This window comes from Mastigoproctus giganteus, chromosome 11, assembly GCF_048544385.1.
Source record: "Mastigoproctus giganteus isolate SK-2022 chromosome 11, ASM4854438v1, whole genome shotgun sequence".
In the NCBI taxonomy this organism is placed as follows: domain Eukaryota; kingdom Metazoa; phylum Arthropoda; class Arachnida; order Uropygi; family Thelyphonidae; genus Mastigoproctus; species Mastigoproctus giganteus.
The window spans coordinates 57,500,373-57,522,141 of NC_143585.1; the positions used below are offsets into that span (position 1 = coordinate 57,500,373).

The following is a 21,769-nucleotide window of genomic DNA, read 5'->3' on the forward strand; positions in this document are numbered from 1 at the left end:
ATCTCACATTCGCAGGTTTATTGATTGTTTCTTTGTTGCTGATAATGTTGTTTCCATTCAGAAGCAAAAAGAGTTTTCTGTAGAGGGTGGTCTGGTAAGGATTTTATTTTAGCTGCATAAGAGAGTAATTGATTTTGTCTTCTGATTTGCAGAGGAGGTTCTTGAGCTTCGGCGTACAGGCTCTTCACAGGTGAGGTGCGGAAAGCTCCAAGGGCTAAACGTAATGCGCAGTGATGTACCGGGTCGAGCCATCTCAGGGCACTAGGTCTTGCCAAGTCATAGACTGGGGCACCATAGTCTAGCTTGGACCGAATGAGAAGACGATATAAACGTAGTAGGATTGTCCTGTCTGCTCCCCAGGATATAGCGGATAGGACCTTCAAGATGTTCATTTTCTTCAAACAGTGGACTCTTATGTGACTGATATGCTCTAGGAAAGTCAGTTTTTTGTCAAAAACTAATCCTAAGAAATGAACACTATTTTTAACTGGGATGATCTGTTCTTTCAGCCTGAGTTCTGGAATCTCCATCCTGACCCTGAGTTCTGGGTCAGGATGGAGATTCCTTTTTCTGCAGAAATGTATACATGCAGTCTTTTGTACCGATATTCTATATCCATTTCTTTCTGTCCATTTTATGACTCTGTTAATGGCTACTTGCAATTGCTGTTCTATTGTCCTCATATGCTGCGCTTGATAAGAAATGCTGAAATCATCAGCATAAACTGTTGTAAAGATATTGTTTGGGATTTGTTCTATTATTGTGCTGAAGTGGACTGCAAAAAGTGTGGCACTAAGTACAGATCCTTGAGGGACCCCTTCTTCTTGATAAAATATATTGGAAAGTGTATTGTTCATTCGAACTTGGAAGGTCCGATTCTTAAGGAAATTGTATATGTAGAGGGATAGATGTCCTCTAAGGCCAAGTTGATGTAACCTTTTAAGTATACCATATCGCCACGTGGTATCATATGCCTTTTGGATATCAAAATTAACCATGACTTGGTGTTGTTTCCTGAGAAAAGCATTTCTTACTTGATTTTCCAGTTGTATAAGTACATCCAAGGTACAGCGATTTTTTCTAAAGCCAAATTGTTCTGGGTTGAGAAGATCATTATTTTCTATATACCATGTTAGTCTATTGTTGACCATTTTCTCTAAGTTCTTGCCTAAGCAGCTAGTCAAAGCTATGGGACGGTAGTTCTGTGGATCTGAGAGATCTTTTCCCTGTTTTGGGAAAGCTAGTATTATTGAGTGGTGCCATTTGTTTGGGAAAGAATTTTCAAGGTATATTTTGTTGTATAGATCTAACAGGGCTAATTGGGACTGTTCATCTAATTGTTGTACCATTGCATAATGGATTTCATCAGGACTGACTGCGCTGTGTTTCACCTGTAGCAGAGTTTGTTTTAGTTCTGCTGCCGTGAGTGGCAAGTTGTATTGTTCACACTGATTGGTAGAAAAGTTTAATTTTATTTTTTTCGGCCTCTTTCTTGTACGTTTTGAAAGCTGTGGGGTATGCACAATTAGCAGATGTATTCGAAAAATTTTCAGCAAGCACGTTGACTATATCTAATGTGTTTGTAACCAACTGTCCCTTCCAATTTAGCAATGGAGAGTGGTTTAATTGAGAATTGTTGGTCATCCTTCTGATCTTTTTCCAGATAAGTGTAGCTGGTGTGGAAATAGTTATAGTCGATGCAAATTTCATCCAAGCAGCTTTTTTGCTTATTTTTTGCACTTTCCTGACCTTGGCTCTGGCTCTCTTGAATTGTATCAGATTTTCTGTTGTTGGGTTTTTGCAAAAAAGGTTCCAGGCTCTATTTCTCTCTTTTTTAGCTTCCCGGCACTCTTTGTTCCACCTAGCACTGGTGTACCCGCAAGTATAATGCACTCCTAATCTTAGTTACCTTAACACAGCCCATTTATTTACTTTATCCGCAATGACTCCCATAGTCTTTGGAATCCCCTGCACCTTGTTTTCCAGGCTGCTACTCATTCCAATAAAAGCAGTGCAAGAATCACTTCCACCTCTGCCATCGGCTACTGTTAATCTATTAGTCCATGTATCCCCCCCAAGCTAGCAGTTTTCTGACTTACCTAACACTGCCTCGATAGCATCAGCAAATATTCTTGCACACTTTATTCTTAAGTGTATCCCATCCCTTTAGAAATAGTCTCTCCTATTCTGCCCCTTGAGCCTTGCACAATCTCTCCAGGGCCGAATTGATTGACAAGGCTCTCATCATATTCTCCCTCCTATCGTGTCTGGGCAGAATTGCAGATACTTTGAAATTTAAACCTAACTGATGGCTTTTTTTCAACATTGACTTGTACTTGTTAAGTAATTCAGCCGGTCTCCTCCTCTTAATATCATTAGTGCCAATGTGTACAGCAATATCACCTTCTGTGCCCTTAAAAGATATCTGCTCTACAATGTCATCAACCTTTGCCCCTGGCAGACATACCCTGGTCCTGCTCCACCTATCCTTTTTGCACAATATGTTCCCCATTTCTCTGACAATAGAGTCACCGACCACAACTAGTTCCTTTGGGACCAGTGCATTCTGCCTTGGGGTTGCCGCTGTGTTGCATGATGTTCAAATGGAAGCTCTGGCGTTGATGTGGGCAGCTGAGAGCTTGATGGGCCCCTCAATTTACATCCTTCAAGGTCATTCACCCTGTCCTTCAAGCTCTCATATAGGCCCATAACAACACTGACTTGGCGCCTGATTTCCTCACCTCCTTACATCGTGCACACACAAAGACATTCCCCTTGGCAATATCATGTGCTGTTCCTGATTGATCCAGAAACATCAAACAAGCTTTTTTTTTTAATTTTAAACTAAATGGGCAGTTTTATTTATCACAGAACTCCATTTTCAGAAAATTATAATGTAGAGATTTTCTTCTTTACTTTAAAAAAATTTCAAAAGGCTGTGATTCAGAGGACAACCCCCCCCCCTGAAGTTCTCCTAAGCCACAGCACTCCCATTAGCTTGAGCCATTTGCTTTGCTGCTCTGGTCTGAGTCATGATTTCGATTCAATTTCAATACAAAAATATAACCCTAAACTTAAATCCCAATACAGTTATAACAGTGTATATATATATATTTCAGTATCAAGTATTATCTCCAAGTTACTTTGTATGACTTTCGTATCTTCTTTCAAGTTATATGTATTAATTTATAATGTTACGTTTGTAAAATCTAGTTAATTATTTACTATATTTAATTACAGTAATAATTATAATTATAATTATAGTTATATTTATTAATTATAGTTATAATTATTTAATATATTTAGTTAAAATAGTATAAGTTAATTGACAATTAAATTTAATAAGATTAATACATTTTACTGATTAATTGATAATACTATACTATACCATACTAAGCTAACAGATTGCTAATACAGTGCCACATATTTTGCCATCTAATTTTATGTTAAACCTTACGCCTGTCTAGTTCGGGATATACGTTGTATCATATAACATTGGCAGCCAGTTACGAACTGTAACTGGCTGCCAAATCTACGGACATTAAGTATTCAATTAACTTTTATAATTGCTATCTAAATACAAATTAAATCAAGGAGCTTGACTAGGTCTAGAAGCTACTTACAGATAGATTTGATATAACAATTATGTCAATAAAATGGCTAAATATAATTAAAAACTTAACATTCACCGGAGCTGCCAAATCATGTCCAACATGTGGATTGGATATCCTTACGATACTAAGTAATAACCTACAAAATATCTATCTAAGTTCAAATTAAACTAAGTATCATTACTAGGAATATAAAGCTACTTCTAGAAATAAATTAATATGCCAATTTAAGTTAATAAAACAGAAAAATTTAAGAAAAACTTCTCTATTAGCTGGAGCCGTAAAAACTTCACCCATACACAGCTAGTCTCGTTCCCCAAATTTCATGCTTTTGTTAGCTCTAAATACCCATATTCATAACCATAACAGTCAAAATATAAAAAAAAATCATAAATGATCATATCACCCCTTTTACATACCTGATATTTGGATTTTATGTGGCCACACATGAATGATTTGTGCTATTTATTTATTTTATTTTTTTTGATAAATAATACTATATCCAATATAAACTTAAAGTATCATTTCTATATTGGAAATAGTAATTTTTTAATCTAAGTGGTTGTGCATGCTAATTTTTTTCACATAAAAGATTATTTCTCACTGATTTTTTTTATTTATTTATTTATATTTTGTTCCAAATTATAAACAATTATATTCATAAGTTCAATAATTCAGTTAAAAAAATACAAATAAAACATTTATAACATGTCCAATTTATTATATGTGGTAATTTAGCAGCTTATAACAAGGATATCAATAGAGATTTTTTTATTATTTTTCCCCCTGACTAATACTTAAAATTAACTATATTAATCCCAGATATAAGAAAATATATATGAAAAGTTTTTTTGTTTTTTTTTTTTAATTTTAAACTAAATGGGCAGTTTTATTTATCACAGAACACCATTTTCAGAAAATTATAATGTATCTATGAATACAGATTTTCTTCTTTACTTTAAAAAAATTAGAGAAATGCTTTTATTGTTATTTTTACAATTTAAAACTACATCTAGACAAAAAAAGAGCATGTTAATCATAAAAAAATTATTTCTTAACCACTTAAATTATCTTATAATAACTATAAATCATATCAAATCATGTTATTCAAAACAGAAACAATATACAAAAGCTCTAGCCCAAAATATGTAATACCTGTAATATCTTGCCTCAGTTCAGGATGGTTTAGAAGAAAATGCATAGCATATTGTACACAGCGAATCCTCACAAGAACATAAATATCATTGAATCTAGAAAACAGGAGGGCAAAAAAAAATAATTGGCATTTACATATTGCAGGTACAGTTTTAAAAATAGGCACATTCAAAAGTATATTTTTACTCACTACATTTCACTAAAAAAAATTCAGCTAAGGAAAGATAAAGTCACAAACAAAACCCCAATTATATTTACTGTTTTTATTTAACCACGGTTTGTAATAAAAACAGTAAATATAAGCAGAATATTAAGAATAACTGTTCAAATATTCAGAAAAGAAAAATATTCATAATTTATTTAAAAAATAAATAAATAAAAGAGAGTACAGGTAGTTTTCTAAACTAACAGTTAAATAAAATTTAATTTCGACAAAAATATTTTCTGAGTCAAAATTATGCATAAACGCTTTGACCAAAAATGATGTTGACACACGGATAGGTTGAAATGGAATGCATCATAAAAGTTGCATCAGATGGTCAAAATGTTCACCACCAGAAAACATACAAGAATGGCATCCTTTCTCAAAAGGCTCATCTAATGGTGGTGCATACTGTCAGCTGTGCAACAATTTTGCCTACTTACTTTTGCATCACAAATCTCTGCTTCCTGCTCTGAAGCCACCCGGCAATCCCATCTCAGGAATTAGCCAACTTTTAAAAATATCCGCAAATAAAAAATGTTTTTGTTAAGTACACTACACCACCATTAATCTTCTACTGCTGTTGACAGCATTTATCCTTTTCCACCATAACCAATCTGCTGATACCATATAAACTTACTGATGAAAAAACGATTGTGCTGAAGGCAAATTTACAGAATAGGATTAGATGCGGCAACACATTTGTGTTATGTACTTAAAAAAAAAAAAAAAAAAAAAAAAAAGATGCCATTAGTCCAGGAATGTAGTCATCAAAACTATAAATGAATGGTGGGAGCTTACAACACAAACAAGAAAAAATTGCATTTGTCAGTTATAAATAAAAAAAATGTTAGTTATGAAAAAAATTTATTTGAATAACAAATTCTTCTTAATTAAATAAGTTTCATTTTGAATGATAAAATTATTCTTATTCATGAATAAAATAAATTTTTTATTCTTATTCATTATTTTCAATAAATTTTGCCCAACAATGCAATGTTGTCTTTTCTTGATCCCTTGAACACAGAAACCACTCTCTTCATCCTTTAATCATTTCTAAGCCACAAGCCATGTGACTGGAAGTGATGTCAAGCAATCAATAATAATATTCACATACAATGCATTTGAAAGTAATCAAAAAATATCAGCCCTCCTCTGTTCCAAAAAACTGTAAATTGTTAGCTGATTGGGTCCTTCAAATTTTCTTGTGGAAGAGGAGCTCCTTCCTGATGCCACTCCATGTACAATTGTATGTATTTTAGATCATGTAATGAATCCAAGTTTCATCCACTGTCATCAGGTGAAATACTTATTTGAATCCTGGGAAAATTTCACAAGTTGGATAAAACTGGATTACATGCATATGTTTGTAATTTAATATTATCATGTTTATTTATTTTCAAATAATAAAATACAAAGGTAGGCTAAATATATTTCCAAAACGTGACATAAGGAAGAGATCACATCAAAATATTTCCATTTAGAAGACAGAATTGATAGTTGACCAAATCTCAAATTCAGGAGGAGGTCCCTGAACTGTCAACCCAACTTACAAAAAACTTACAAATGTAAGTTTGTTTATAACTTACATTTGTAAGTAAGTACAAACAAAGCTCCCAGGCAATATTCATATTTTTATTATTTGCATATATGAATGCCAACTGCTTACATATACACTAGTGTGGATCTCAGAAACTACTTGTAGCAGCAGGGCATAACTTATCCTGCGCAAGTAGTAGTAGTGGCACATGATGCAAGAAAGCAAGTGTAGGAGCTTATGCAGCATCAGCCAAAAAAAAAAAAAAAAAAAAAATATCACACCATTCCCTCCAAATGCCTGTCCAGTTCCTCCTTAAATTTATTTAACCTATCAACTTCCACAACGACAGATGGAAGTTTGTTCCAGCAATTAACCACCCGCTGGCTAAAGGCAAATTTCCGCACATCTATTCTACATCTGTCCTTTCTTAATTTGAACTTATGTCCCCGTAGGTTGGTAATCTGAACAAGTGGAAGGATCCCATCAGAATTCAGCGTGCTCAACCCATTCAAGGCCTTATAGACCTCAATCAGATCACCGCGCAGGTGCCTAGTCTCCAGCCACTGCAATTTGCAGAACTTAAGCCTCTCTTGGTAAGAGAATCCCTTCATTCCCCTCACCAATCGTGTTGCTCTTCTCTGTACACACTCAAGCAAATCTACATCCTTCCTAAAATGAGGCCTTCAGACCTGTACGCAGTACTCAAGGCGTGGCCTGACCATTGCCTTATACAGAGGGACAATCACCTCCTTTTCCCTGCTAGCAAAATTCCTATATATCATTGACAAAACCCCATGACCCGCCCTAGCAGCCTGTCTGCACTGCTCAGAAAACTTCATATCTGACTGCACAATTACTCCCAGGTCTTTTTCATTTTCTACCACCTTAAGTGTAGTACCACACAGTTGGTACGTTTCTCTGGGGTTACTTCTACCCATATGCAGTACTTTGCATTTGTCAAGGTTGAACTTCAGTTGCCACTTCTTAGCCCATCTGCCCAAATTATCTAGATCCTGTTGCAGTAGCACATTGCCATTACTGTCATTAACAACCCTGCCAACCTTTGTGTCATCTGCAAACTTCGACATTAAGCCTGATATACCTTCATCAATATCATTGATAAATACACAAAACAACAGTGGACCCAACACCGAACCCTGTGGGACTCCACTAATAACATTAGTCCACGAAGAGCAGCACCCATTGATTACCACCCTCTGTCTTCTCCCACTTAACCATCCTTTTATCCATTGTAGCAACTTACCCTTAATACCATTCTGCTCCAATTTGTACAGTAGTCTTCCATGCGCAACAGTGTCAAAAGCTTTCCTGAAATCCAAGTATATGATATCAAAATTATTTTTTGCATCCAGTTCCTTTGTGACCACATCATAATAACCAATCAAATTTGTCAGACAAGACTTTCCCTTAACAAACCCATGCTGTGTTTGAATTATTGCTGCAGTCTTGTCTAGATGATCCTGCAGTGCATCTTTAACCAGCGACTCCATTATTTTACCCGGAACAGAAGTTAAACTAACTGGTCTGTAATTACTCGTGTCACCCTTCGATCCACCTTTGTGAATTGGGGACACATTTGCACATCTCCAGTCCGTGGGAACCTCCCCTGAGTCCAAGGATGCTCTCATAATTATGGCTAAGGGTTTGCTTAGTTGCTTTGCCGCCTCCTTTAATATAACTGGATAGATCCCATCCACCCCAGGTGCCTTTCTTATGTTTAACTTCAACAATTTCTCCTCCACTTTGCTCTCAGTTATTACAAAATCATTAAGCACACTGCTACAATTTGATAACCTTCTTCCATTTTCAAATTGTAATAATTCCTCACGTGTGAATGTAGATGCAAAATACTCATTCAGTTTGTTTGCTATCTGAGCAGGATCATCAACAGTCGAACCATCGATGTCAAGTGGACCGATCATATTCATCCCCTTCCTTTTAGAGTTTATATAAGTAAAGAAATCCTTGCTGTTTTTCTTAGCATCTTTTGCCAAAGATTTCTCGTAATCTGCCTTCGCCTGCCGAACCTCCTTTGTGACCTGATTACAGACTAGCTTATATCTGCCACAGGCTTCTGCATCACCTGATAATTTATATGCATCCCATGCATTTTTCTTCTCTGTCACGAGTCTCATTAGTTCATTTGATAACCATTTAGGCCTAAACCTTGAACGATATTTCTTAATCGGTATATAAAGTCTAGCAGCTTCCACGATTAATTTTTTGAATGCTTCCCACTTAGAATTTACTGTTTGTAACATCGTCAGTTGATCCCACTGTACAGAATTTAAAAATTGTCTGAGACCACTGTACTCCCCTTTACGGAAGCAAAAACCCTTTCCTTTACCCCTGACGGTAGTTACCTCTTTGAGTAAATCCCACTTCAGCACACTGTGATCACTGCCACCTAGTGGTTCCTTTATCTGCAAATTCTTAATACACGAATGATCACTGCTGATAACCAGATCAAGAGTGTTACTTTCTCTGGTTGCCTCTCGAACATGCTGCTGCAGAAAACAATCATCCAATAAATCCACAAAAGTCTGACTAGTGTGTGAGTGACCAACCCACAAGTTCCAGTCAATATCTGGGAAGTTAAAATCCCCCATTATAAGACATTCTGATTTACTGGCCCACTCTATTTCTCTGTACAATTGTTCATTGTACTCATTCAAGTCATTAGGCCTATAACACACTCCTACTCTTATTTTTCCTTTCGCAGTGCTTATCTCACACCAAACTGACTCAACAGAGCACTGTTCATCTATATTAACTGGGTGCACTTCCTTTGATTTTATGTTTTTTTTTAATTAACAGCATAACACCCCCTCCCTTTCTGTCCTGTCTATCCTTTCTGTACACATTGTACTCCCCAAATTCCAGTTCTGCATTCCTTATATCTTTGTGACACCACGTCTCTGCTATCCTAACAATATCCGCCTTTGATGTCTTGACCAACACTTCAAATTCATCAAATTTATTTACTATACTTCTAGCATTGGTATACATGCAAGCATACATGCTCCTATGCCTATTCCTTGTTACCCTAACACATCCCATATACCCAACTATTCCATGATGACTGCCATCCGTCCCTGAAACCCCCAACACCCCTCGCTCCAGGTCGCTTCTTATTCTAATAGAAGTTGTGCAAGAATCACCTTCACCTCTGCCTGCGGTTACTTTTAAACTATAAGTCTTTGTATCCCCCCAAACTAGCAGTTTTCCGACCCACCTAACACTGCCTCGATAGCATCAGCAAATATTCTTGCACCCTTTCTATTTAAGTGTATCCCATCCCTGTAGAAGCAATCTCTCCTGTTAACAAGTACAGTCCAGGCTGAAAAAAATTCTACCCCTTGAGCCTTGCACAATCTTTCCAGGGCCGAATTGATCGACAAGGCTCTCATCATGTACTCCCTCCTATTGTGTCTGGGCAGAATTGCAGACACTTTCAAATTCAACCCTATTTCACGGCTTTTTTTCAACAGTGACCTGTACTTGTTGAGTAATTCCGCCGGTCTCCTACTCTTAATATCATTAGTGCCAACGTGTACAACTATATCACCTTTTGTGCCCTTGAAAGATGATATCCGCTCTACAACGTCATCAATCTTTGCCCCTGGCAGACATACCCTGGTCCTGTTCCACCTATCCTTTTTACAAAGGATGTTCCCTTTTCTTACTCGGTTAATGGTTTGCAGTCTTCCAAGCGTGGTGTGCATTCGTTCAAACTGCTTGTTCAAAAAAAAAGAAAGAAATAAAACAATAAAGCAAAACTGTAATCAAAGTTAAGAAGTATTAGTGGCACTAAAATGATGCAAAAAAACAAGCTTATCCACAAGTTGGAAATGTGTCACATACTACCTAAGGGCAGATTCAAAAACCACCAGAAGAAATCAGGAAGAACAAAAATAAAAATGTCACTTCTTTAGGAATTCAATTATCGCATTTTTATTTAAAAAAAAATCCCATACTTTAAGGAATTCGATACACCTATAAAATAAATTTAATACTTTACAGAATCAATCATAAGGAGCTCACTAATGCTCCTACCCAACTGCACTGAAGTAATACTAACAGGCAATAAATGTGAACCACTGGTTCCCATTAAATTGGCACTTGGTTGTACCTATTGGAAATAAAAGTGGAATTTGAACTATATACATTTATCTTCATTTCTGAATTTTCAAATCAGCTATACAATCTTTTACATTATTTTTTTTTTTATCCAAATGGGTGGAGTATCACTAACAAGAGTGATGTGTAATACAAGTGTCACATGTGCTACAATTTGATCACAGTAAACAGCACATAAAAAAAAAAATGCATCTTTTTTTACAGTAATTAATAATTTGTCCAATGCTTCTTTAAATTTAATCATGTTACCCATTGCCACAACACTAGGCAGAACTTTATTCCAATCATCAATAATTTATGTACATGTAACTGCACCCACACTTTTCCAATTTAAATTTATGCCCACTTGTGCATGTTATCAGAGAAAGAGTAAAGGTGCTATTAACATTTAGTTCACTCAACCCATTTAAAGCATTAAATACTTCAGTCTCCTCACAGATGCCTATTTTTCAAATGTTGCAATTTACAGAGCTCAGTTTACATAAGTTCTGGTTCTGACAGAATAACTCATGAGTGAATGTAGGAAATAATTTTAACAGTTTATTTGCATTTTAGCAAAGCATCTGTCTCAGTCCCTCATGAGAGGTTACCATATTAGCTGAACGTGTTAAGATCACAGGATTTCAAGATAGGATCTCAGAGTGGGTTCAGGGTAGGAAGCAGAGTTGTGATTAATGGTTACTCTTTATATTAGGCTAATGCAAGAAATGGGATCTGCAAGGATCACTACTTTTGAACGACGGATTTTCTTAAATGATAAGAACAAAGGAATAGAGTGTGAAATCAAAATTTGTTGATAAAGTCAAGATTGGGAGAATGGATTAATGATCAATGCCAGGCGGCACTCCTTTTCAGGACGGCTTGGATAGGTTTTCAAGGATTGTTAAAAAAGTAGATAATTGATAATGCTTGAGCACTGATCATTAATCACTCTTCCAATTCTGATGTCAGCAGCAAATTTTGAAAGGCCTTACACTTGGGGAATAGCAACCACAAAATAACTTATACACTTGGTGGCACAAATTAGAAACAAGAGGCAGAAAGAGATCTGGTGATTACAATAAGAGCAGACATGCAGTTTAGACAGGCAATAAGGTGGGCCCATGGATGTCCTATCAACTATTTATTGAACAATTGCTTATGGAGATAAAGAGGTTCATAATGCCACTCTATAAGGCAAATCTAAGACCATACTTGGAATACTTCAAGTAAGGACACTGCACGTAAAAACAGACACTGAGCTTATGAAAGACCCAAAAGACATGCAACCCACCTGATAAGAATGCAAAAAAAATCCCATATGAGGAAACAATGAAATATTTGGCTTATAGCTTAGTAACTATGCACCTTCAAGGCCACACGATTGAGGTCTATATATATCTCTCAGACAGAGAAATGACAATGAATGAAGGCAAAATTTTCACTGTTAAAAATGATTCCAAAAATAGGAACCATAAATTTAAATTACAAAAAAAGGATTTTGCAATCCTTAGCTGGATTGCAAAAAATTCTCTTTTATCCAGAAGGTTGTTAATTATTACAAATAAGTTATCTCTATGGGTAAAAAGGCTGACAGTTTGGAGAAATTCAAAATTCAGCTGGATAGGGTCCCTACCTAAGGAAGGAAGCACATAACTTTATTTTTATTTTATTTTATTTATTTATTTTATTTTTATTTTTTTTTTAATGAAAATCCCAAACACGACAAGTATTAGAACCAGATACCGTGCATGGGCTGAAAATCTGGTACAGTCAGTCCTCGACTGTACCTGGTCCTAGGTCCGTTCCTAGAAACCTTCGTGCAATGCAAAATCATGCAATACAAATAACAGGTCTTATGGGAAAAATAGGGTTAGGCCGAACCACCCCGTTACTTTTGTAACCAAAACATTACCAAACACAATAAATAATTGTAAAAAAACACTTTTACAATTAATTTTACATTACACAGTGACAACGTAAAATTAATAATTTAATCATTTAAATTTAGGTTCCTACCTAAAAAAATAAATTAAGACAGCTTGAAAGAAAGGGCATGAGAAAGGGTTGAAGCAGTGGAATTATGGGGAAAGTGGCGGCAGGTTGTCATCATTATCAGAACTGGGAGGTGGAGGAGATACAGATGAGGGCTTAGGATGAAATGTGGTCACACCAGTACAGAGCCATGGCTCATTTTCTCTCTTTCTTGAGTGTTTTCATAAAAAAAGACATCTAGTTTCTATTGTTTTGCTATCTTCCTTCTTTTACAAAGCAGCTTTTTATATGGCTCCAAAGCAGATTGAATTGTATGAAGTGCTCTTCTGATTCTTTCTGCATTGTAATCGTCATCTTCTAGCCACTGCATACTTTTCGCAAATGAATTCAAAACTGAGGATAACTCTGAAGAAGAAAGCTGTTTTATGGTGGCTTACAGGCATTCATCTTCATTGTATTCCCCACCTTCCACCTGCCCTCCAGCAACAAGTTGTTGCAGTTCTTCTTCATGGGACTGAAGCAAGTCTTGTAAGTCTTCTTCCTCCAATTCCTCAAAGCCAACCTGCTTTGCAAGGGCAACACAATGTGCTTTTAACTTAGGAAGCTCCTTTACAGGATCAAAGCCTTTAAAATCTCAAATAAAATTTGGTAAATGAGGCCACCAAACACCATGCAAGCATTCTTTTGTCATTTCGTTCCATGCCTCCACAATTAGTAAATTGCATTCTTTATGCTTCCAAAAGTTCATAACTCTTGGTGCATTTTCGCTGTCCATTGTGCTATCAACATCTTAAATGTGTGCCTTGTGTAATAGTGCTTAGAAGCAGCAATTACTCCTTGGTCAAGCAGCTGGATAAGAGATGTTGTGTTAGGAGGTAAAAACAGGATTTTGATGTTTGGTTATTACTGTTATTTTTTTTTTATTTTTTTGGTTTTTAGGAGCACTAGCAACTAAGGCCATATTGCTCCGGGGATATGCGGTGGTCATTCCCTGACCTTTCCGCATCCTCCGTATTTGGTGGTCATGGGGCTCGAACCCTGGTCTAATCAAGAAGCGTGTGCTACGCACTGCTGCTCCTGCCCACCTGGCTACGGAGGCATCTTGATGTTTGGTGACAGATCAGCAAGGGTTGGAGAGTGACTTGGTGCATTGTCCAAAACAATTAAAATCAAAACAATAAACAATCAAAAAGAAAAAATTTTTCTTTTTGCAGTAGCTTTGAAACACATCCTCAAACACATCTAGTAGATGATCTGTTAAGATCTGCCCTGTCATCCACCCTCTTCTGCTGCTCCTAAAGTAAACACCCAGGGTAGACCTTACGATCCCTTTTAACACTCATGGATTGGCTGCATGATAAACAACAACAGGTTTCAGTTTCAAGTTGCCACTTGCATTTGCTCCTAACATAACAGTCAAATTATAAATGCCAAATTTATAATTTGGCATAAATTCAAATTAAGAAAGGACAGATGTAGAATAGATGAGCAGAAATTTGCCTTTAGCCAGAGGGTGGTTAATTGCTGGAACAAACTTCCATCTGTCGTTGTGGAAGTTGATAGGTTGAATAAATTTAATTAGGAATTGGACACGCATTTGGAGGGAATGGTATGTTTTTTTTTTTTTTTTTTTTGGCTGATGCTACATAAGCTCATACACTTGCTTTCTTGCATCACATGCCACTACTACTACTAATAATAATAATCTATCCTTAGCAGCCCTGAAGCCTGCAGCTTGTGCTTCTTCTCTTGAGATATATGTATATATGTTCACAATGTCTTTTTTTTTTTTTTTTTTTCTATATAGTCAGGTTTCATCAAAGTTGAAAATTTGGTCCAGTGTACAGCCCTCTTCCTCAACTAGTTTTTTTAGTATTGGCAGAAATGCCTTTGTTGCTTCTTCATCTACACTTGCAGCTTCACCTGATAATTTCACATTAGTAAGCATGACATTTCCTGAAATTATTAAACCAGCCACTACTGGCAGTAAAGGAAGGCACTTCTTGAGGGTTTTCAGCTTTATTTCTGAGGTCTTCAAATATTGCTAATGCTTTTGCTTTTATCATAAGCAATCTTGTTCCATCTCTTCTTTGTTTGATCTTCTATCCAAACAAATAACAGATGTTCCATTTCTTCCAATTCTTTGTGTATTGATCTAAAAGATTTTGTTACACTTCGAGTTGTTCCTGCAATGAAAGTTGCTTTTATTTTCTCTGTATTCTTTCTAATTGTTCTCAGCATTGCCTCATTTAGGCCTACAGCATGCAAATATCATGTTCTTTCATCCCACTAAAAGTGTTTCACAATTTTGCATTTTTCCTCGATCAATATTGCTTTTCTTTTTCTCTCTGAACCTGTAGTAACTTCACCAGGACACTTTCTTTTCACACTTTTTTCAAGTATTTTACTCATTTTTAGGGAATAGAGCACAAATATAAAAAGAACAAAAATGAGGAGGCAAGCTGAATACAACCAGCACAGCATGCATGTAGCAACTGAATAAACAATGCAGTCAAGGTGGGAACACACTATCACCTCACATGCTCACATTTTACTAAAGCACATTTCTGGAGGTCCCTACCATAAAACAATTAAAACAATTTGCAGTTTAAGATTTACTGAGCGTTCCTGCTAGTGGAATCTGTTAAAAACAGGTAGTAAACTCAATCTAATTGCATTTGCGATAATACCAATATCTGGAATACTGTGGGTCTTTACGTTATTATGGTGAAATGTGTGTGTCCCCTTCCATGAAATCTTCAATCATATAAAAAACAAATTTTCAGAATCTTCTCTTCATTCTTATTGTGTTGCGTTCAGTTGGAGTGATTCCACCACGTTCGACTGCCATTTCTTATAAACACAAAGGCAAACTGTGCATAAGCGAATTCAGTTCAATGTTATATACGACATCGTTACCCTATTTATAAATCACGTATGATCAGATTTGTGTAGTGTACACATGTGCTATACGAGGACTGACTATACTTAGTGCCGTGCATGGGTTGAAAAATATTTATTTATTTTTGGCTGTTGCAGCAAAAGCCTGGACTTACACCATATGGCTAATGCTAAAACTAGCTTTCAAGATAAGTGTTAAAAATTAAAGTGGACATTATTAAGAAAGCATTCAAAGCAAATAACATCAGAGATTACCCACTTACTTAGTTTAAATCATTTGATGACTGAGAACCTAATCAAAGACAAAGAATATTAATTGCTGATGTCAAAAGAACATTGTTATTCACTCCGAATCATTGCAACTGAACAATTTTTTCATCTTAGATATAGTTCAATTACGCTTCTGTGGGCCAAGTAGGGAATAACTGCTTTTATAACATTCCATTTATGGGAAATAGAGTTCCAAACAAATGGCATACATACAAACAAACTTTTGGAACTACCCACTTCCAATTTAAAATAGTGCTGCAATTTGAAGATGGTAAAACTGCATCTCTCCCAACATATAAATACAGATAGCAGATTTAGTCATCATACCAAAGATTAGTAAGGATAAACCTTTTCCAGCCTGCAACCAATAAGTTAAAAAATATATATATAAATATTTAACAATACTTTAAATTTCTAATGAGAACTTTCTTGCTAAATAATTTTACGCACAATTACACTTACAGTTCTCAATGTTAGATGTATCTTATTAGCTGTAAAGCAAATTTAATTTCAAATATAATTTTTTTATAATAGGATAAAATTCCCACTACAACAAATACCATTAGAAACTTTGTAAAAGTATTTATCCTTTTCACTGCTGTATGTCGCTAATAAGATTAAAAAACAAATTTGCTTTCAAATATAAAATACTGTTTTTTTATAATACAGTAAGATTCAACTACAATGAATACAATTTTAACAAAAATTTCTTTATAACAAAAAACATTTCCTGATCCTAGTCATCATCATCGTCTGTCATTCGGATGTTCCACGGGTCAACATAAGAAACCTCACCACCATGCCCTGTCCGTGTACTTCTCTCCATTATTAATTTCATTCTAGTTTCCTCCTCTCTTAATGACATTGGTCTTTATCATGTCCTGTCACCTCATTCTTGGTCTCCCACTTGATCTTTTGTCCTTTAATTGTAAATCAAATATTCTTCTTGGCAAACACCTCTCATTCATCCTCTTGACATGTCTGAACCATTTCAAATGGAACCTTTCAATGCAGTCTGGAGTTTTTCAACCTGAATTCTCTCCCTAATCACATCATTCCTGATTTTGTTGCACCTCATCTTTCTGGCTATGCTCCTCACAGATCTCATTTCTGTCCCCTGTATTCTGCTTTCATCCTTTTTCCTCATAATTCAAGTTTCAGATGCATACATCACAATTGGTATGTAATAGGTCTGATGCATGATCTTCTTACACTTCAATGGTATGTTCCTGTTCCAGATCAGATCTTGTCTGTCTGTAAAAATTCCAATCCGCTTGTATCCTGCTACTTATTTAGCATTAGCATTAGTAGAGGCATTTGATGCAAGAAAGCAAGCTTATGCAGCATCAGCCAAAAAAAAAAAAAAAAACCCACTTCCTTCCACTTCACCCCTCTGTTCGTTCAAAATACCTTTCCAGCTGAGCCTTAAACTTATTTAGGCTATCAACCTCCACTACAAGGGATGGAAGTCTGTTCCACCAACCAACCACCCGCTGACTAAAGGCAAATTTCCACACGTCTATCCTACATCTGTCTTTCCTCAATTTGAATTTATGCCCTCTCAGGTGATTTTTCTGAGCTAGAGGAAGAATCCCATCAGCATTGAGCATGCTTAAACCATTCAAGGCTTTATACACCTCTATCAGATCACCTCGCTGGTGCCTAGTCTCCAGACACTGTAATTTGCAAAACTTAAGCCTTTCTTCGTAAGAGCACCCCTTTGTTCCATTCACTAATCTTGTTGCCCTTCTCTGTACTCGTTCCAGCAGCTCTACATCCTTCTTGAAATGAGGCCTCCAGACCTGTATACAGTACTCTAGGTGTGGCCTGACCATTGCCTTATACAAGGGAATAATCACTTCCTTATCCCTGCTGGAAAAATTCCTGTATATCATTGACAATACTCCATGAGCTCCAATCAAATTGGTGTGACAAGACTTCCCCTTAACAAAACCATGCTGTGTCCAATATATGCCACATTTTCTAAGGTTAAAAAATTTAGTTCTTCTAAGAGATGTTTTATTCTTATACCCAAAAGATGGTTAGCAGTAGGGCGGTTTTGGTATAACCTGCTGTGCTATCATGTGAAAAGTATCTGCCAGTTTAGATGTTCTGGCATAGGTCTAATTTTATATGCATAGCATAGTATCAGTTTTTGTCGCCTGATTGAGAGAGGGGAGTTCATGTGCTTCAGCATATAAACTTTTTTTTTTTTTGTAGTTGTTGGCGCATCGGCTTCTGTGGCCATAATGCACCTCCCAAGGTTTTTGCAGTACTTTGATCCAAGCCCGAGGCAGGATTCGAACCCGCGACCTTTGGGTTGCCAGGCAGGCACTTTACCCACCTAGCTAGCCCGGTCGGCAGCATATAAACTATGTATTGGAGACGTGCAATATGCTCCTAGGATAATGTCTATTGCATTATGATGGATAGGGTCAAGCGAGGGAAGGACACCAGGTCTTGCTGAGCTAAATACTGGTGCTCCGCATTCAAGCTTCGATCTTATTAAGGCTCTATATAACCGTAACAAAGTAAGGCGATGAGCTCCCCACTTAGTTGCTGAGGGAACCTGGATGATATTTAGTTTTCGTTGACAGGATGTTCTTAGTATTTTAATATGCTCTAGAAAGGTGAGTTTATGATCTAAAGTGAATCCTAAGAACCATATGCTAGGATGAACTGCTGTTGGTTGGCGATTCATTGTAGTTCCAGATTTCTGTGAAGTTTATGTTGGTGGCATAAATGGATGCACAATGTTTTTTGTGGAAAAAGTTGAAAGCCATTAGTTTGTGCCCATGAACAGATCTTAGTTACTGCCCCTTGCAAGTGTCTCTCAACAATATATTCATTTTTTTCGCATGATACAAAATATTAAGGTCATCTACAAACAGTGCTTTATCAATAGTGTTTGGAAGTTGTTCAGCAATGGTGTTTATCGCAATAATTAAAAGTGTAGCACTAAAAGACAGAGCCCTGAGGAACTCCTTCTTCTTGTAAAAATACTTGGGACAGTGAAGTTTTATATTGAACCTGGAATGTATGCTTGTATAGGAAGTTCTGTATGAAAATCGGGAAATGACCCCAAAGTCCATGGCAATATGGAGTATTCGATACTTCCAAATGAAATCATAGGCCTTACTGATATCAAAGCAGACCAATACATGGTGTTCTGATCTAAGGAATGTGTTCCGAATGGAATTTTCTAGTCTTACTAGTACTGTATATCTAGTGTTGATCTGTTTTGTCGAACACTGAATTGTGTAGAATGTATCAGATTTAAATTTTCAAGGTACCAGATCAGTCAAAGGTTCACCATCTTTTCGAAAATTTTGCGAATGCACTGGTCAAGATGATAAGTCTATAATAAGTAGGATTTGTTGGGTCTTTACCTGGTTTAGGAAAGGCAAGGACTGTAGCATGACACCATTGTTTAGGGAATTTATCTTCCACGTAGAGGCTATTGAATAGATAAAGAAGTGACTGCAATGATTCAGTACTTAGTTCCTGTTTCATCGAATAATGAATATTATCTGGTCCTACAGCACTGCGTCTAGATGTTGACAAAGCTCTATGCAGTTCGTGGATGGTAAAAAGTAAGTAATATTGTTTATCTCCTTTTGAAGAAAAGTTTAACTTTTGTTTTTCTGAATTTGTTTTGAATCTTCTGAAGGCCGGTGTGTAACTTTCTGTTGCTGATGTTTTGACAACGGCTTCTCCCAGTATATTGGCAATTTCAGCAGGATCATTTACATTCTGTCCCCTCCATTCCATGATAGGCAGACGTGTCATTTCATATTTTCCACTCATTTTTCTGATTACTTTCCAAATTTTATGTGTAGGTGTTTCTTGATTGATAGCTAAAGTAAAGCAGACCATGCAGCCTTTTATTGCAGGGTCTAACATATCTCACACTTGCTCTAGCGAGCTTGCATTGAATGAGATCGATTGTAGTTGAACTCCGACGAAAATTATTCCAAGCTTTACTTTGCTCTTTTTTAGCCACAGGGCATCCATCACTCCACCAGATTTTTGGGTGTGTCAGTAATTTTGAAGAGGGTTTTGGTATGGTTTTTTTCTGCTGAATGTAATATCATTTTTGTGACACAGTCCAACTACTTCATCAGTTGTGGATTTTTGGATTATTTCAGGGTCAAGTTTAGTTAATTTTTTATAGGTCTGCCAATCTGCTTTGTCAGTGAGCCACTGAGGAATTTTAGTAGGATAATAAGAGGGCTTATGTGCAAATGTATCTCCCATACATAAGGGTGGCTCTAAAAGTGAAGTGGGAAATTATCGACCTGTCAGTCTGACTTCAGTAGTAGGGAAAATCATGGAGGCATTGATCAAGGGTGGAATTCAGGATCATTTGGATAGAATTGAAATTCTCAAGGATACTCAGCATGGTTTTGTAAAGGGAAAATCATGTTTAACAAATCTGGTTCGCTATTTCGAAAGGGTCACTCACGAGCTGGATTTAGGGAATAATTTCGACATTGTTTATTTAGATTTCAGCAAAGCTTTTGACTCAGTCCCACATGAGCGGTTGCTTTATAAGCTGGAATGGGTTGGAATCACTGGGAAAATCCTTAGATGGATAGAAGGATGGCTTCAGGGCAGGAGGCAGAGGGTTGTGATAAATGGCTATTCCTCAGATTGGGTTGATGTAAGAAGTGGGGTTCCCCAAGGATCAGTATTAGGACCACTGTTGTTTTTAATTTTCATAAACGACATTGATGAAGGGATAGAGGGCGTGATGTCTAAATTTGCAGATGATGTTAAAATTGGTAGAGTAGTTAATGATCACTGTCAAGCTGAGCTTCTTCAGAGAGACCTAGATAGACTTCAAGAATGGTCAGAAAAATGGCAGCTGTGCTTTAATCCAACAAAGTGTAAGGTATTACACCTGGGAAACAGTAATCCCAAAATAACTTATTCACTTGGTGGAGTTCAACTAAACCCAGTACTGGAGGAAAGGGACTTGGGTGTTACGATACGGTCAGACATGAAATTCTCTGAGCATTGTAAACAGGTTGCAAGGAAGGCCCATGGTGTCCTATCGATGATCTATCGAACTTTTGCAAGTAGAGATAGGGACGTGATAATCCCATTATATAAGGCCTATGTTAGACCACACTTGGAATACTGTGTTCAAGTATGGAGACCGCACCTAAAGAAAGACATCGAGCTTCTTGAAAGGGTGCAAAGAAGGGTAACTCGCCTGGTGAGATCGGCAAAAGGGCGTCCTTATGAAGAAAGACTTCGAATATGTGGGTTGCAGAGTTTGGAAACTAGACACCTTAGAGGAGATTTGATTGAGGTGTTTAAGACTCTGAGAGGCATCAGTAAACTGAATGAGGACAAAATTTTCAAGATTATAAATGATGCTAGAACTAGGGGACATAAATTCAAGTTACGGGGGGAAATGTTTAGATTGGACTGCAGGAAGTTTTATTTTAGCCAGCGAGTTATAAATTACTGGAATAAGTTGCCTTCATGGGTGGTAGAGGCCGACAGTTTGGGGAAATTCAAAGGTCATCTGGATAGTACTTTCGGGTAAGGGAAGAGCATAGGATGATAGGATTAATTTCCTTTTTATTTAATTTTTAATTTCATTTTATTATTTTTATTTCTTTATTAATTATTATTATTTATTTATTTAATTTTTGTTTTTATCATTGTTTTGTTCGGATTTTTTTTTTTTTTTTTTTTTTTTGGCTGGTGCAGCATAAGCCATAGGCTTTCTTGCACCATACGGCCGTTACTAATACTAATACTTATTTAGTAATTCAATTGTTATGGGGAAATGATTGCTGTGTAGTGAATCATTGTTTATCGTCCACTTAAGAGTAAGATACAAGGTTGCTGAACAGATAGACAGACAAATCTATTGCAGTATTTGTTCCGGAAAGAAGGTGAACATCATTTAGAAGAAGGAGGTTGTTATTGTCTAAACAC

The 21,769-nt window shown here is 36.5% G+C and overlaps 1 protein-coding gene across 4 annotated transcripts in view; it reads right to left on the reverse strand.

Annotated features, from left to right (window-relative positions):
* Positions 1 to 21,769, reverse strand: part of LOC150078026 (sister chromatid cohesion protein PDS5 homolog A-like) — a 797,139-nt gene that overhangs the window by 519,896 nt on the left and 255,474 nt on the right. For all 4 annotated transcript variants that reach the window (XM_090384327.1, XM_090384329.1, XM_090384326.1 and 1 more), the window contains exon 11: positions 4,767 to 4,861. In XM_090384327.1, the coding sequence (XP_090240453.1) occupies positions 4,767 to 4,861 (95 nt within the window). The remainder of the gene's footprint in view (positions 1 to 4,766; positions 4,862 to 21,769) is intronic.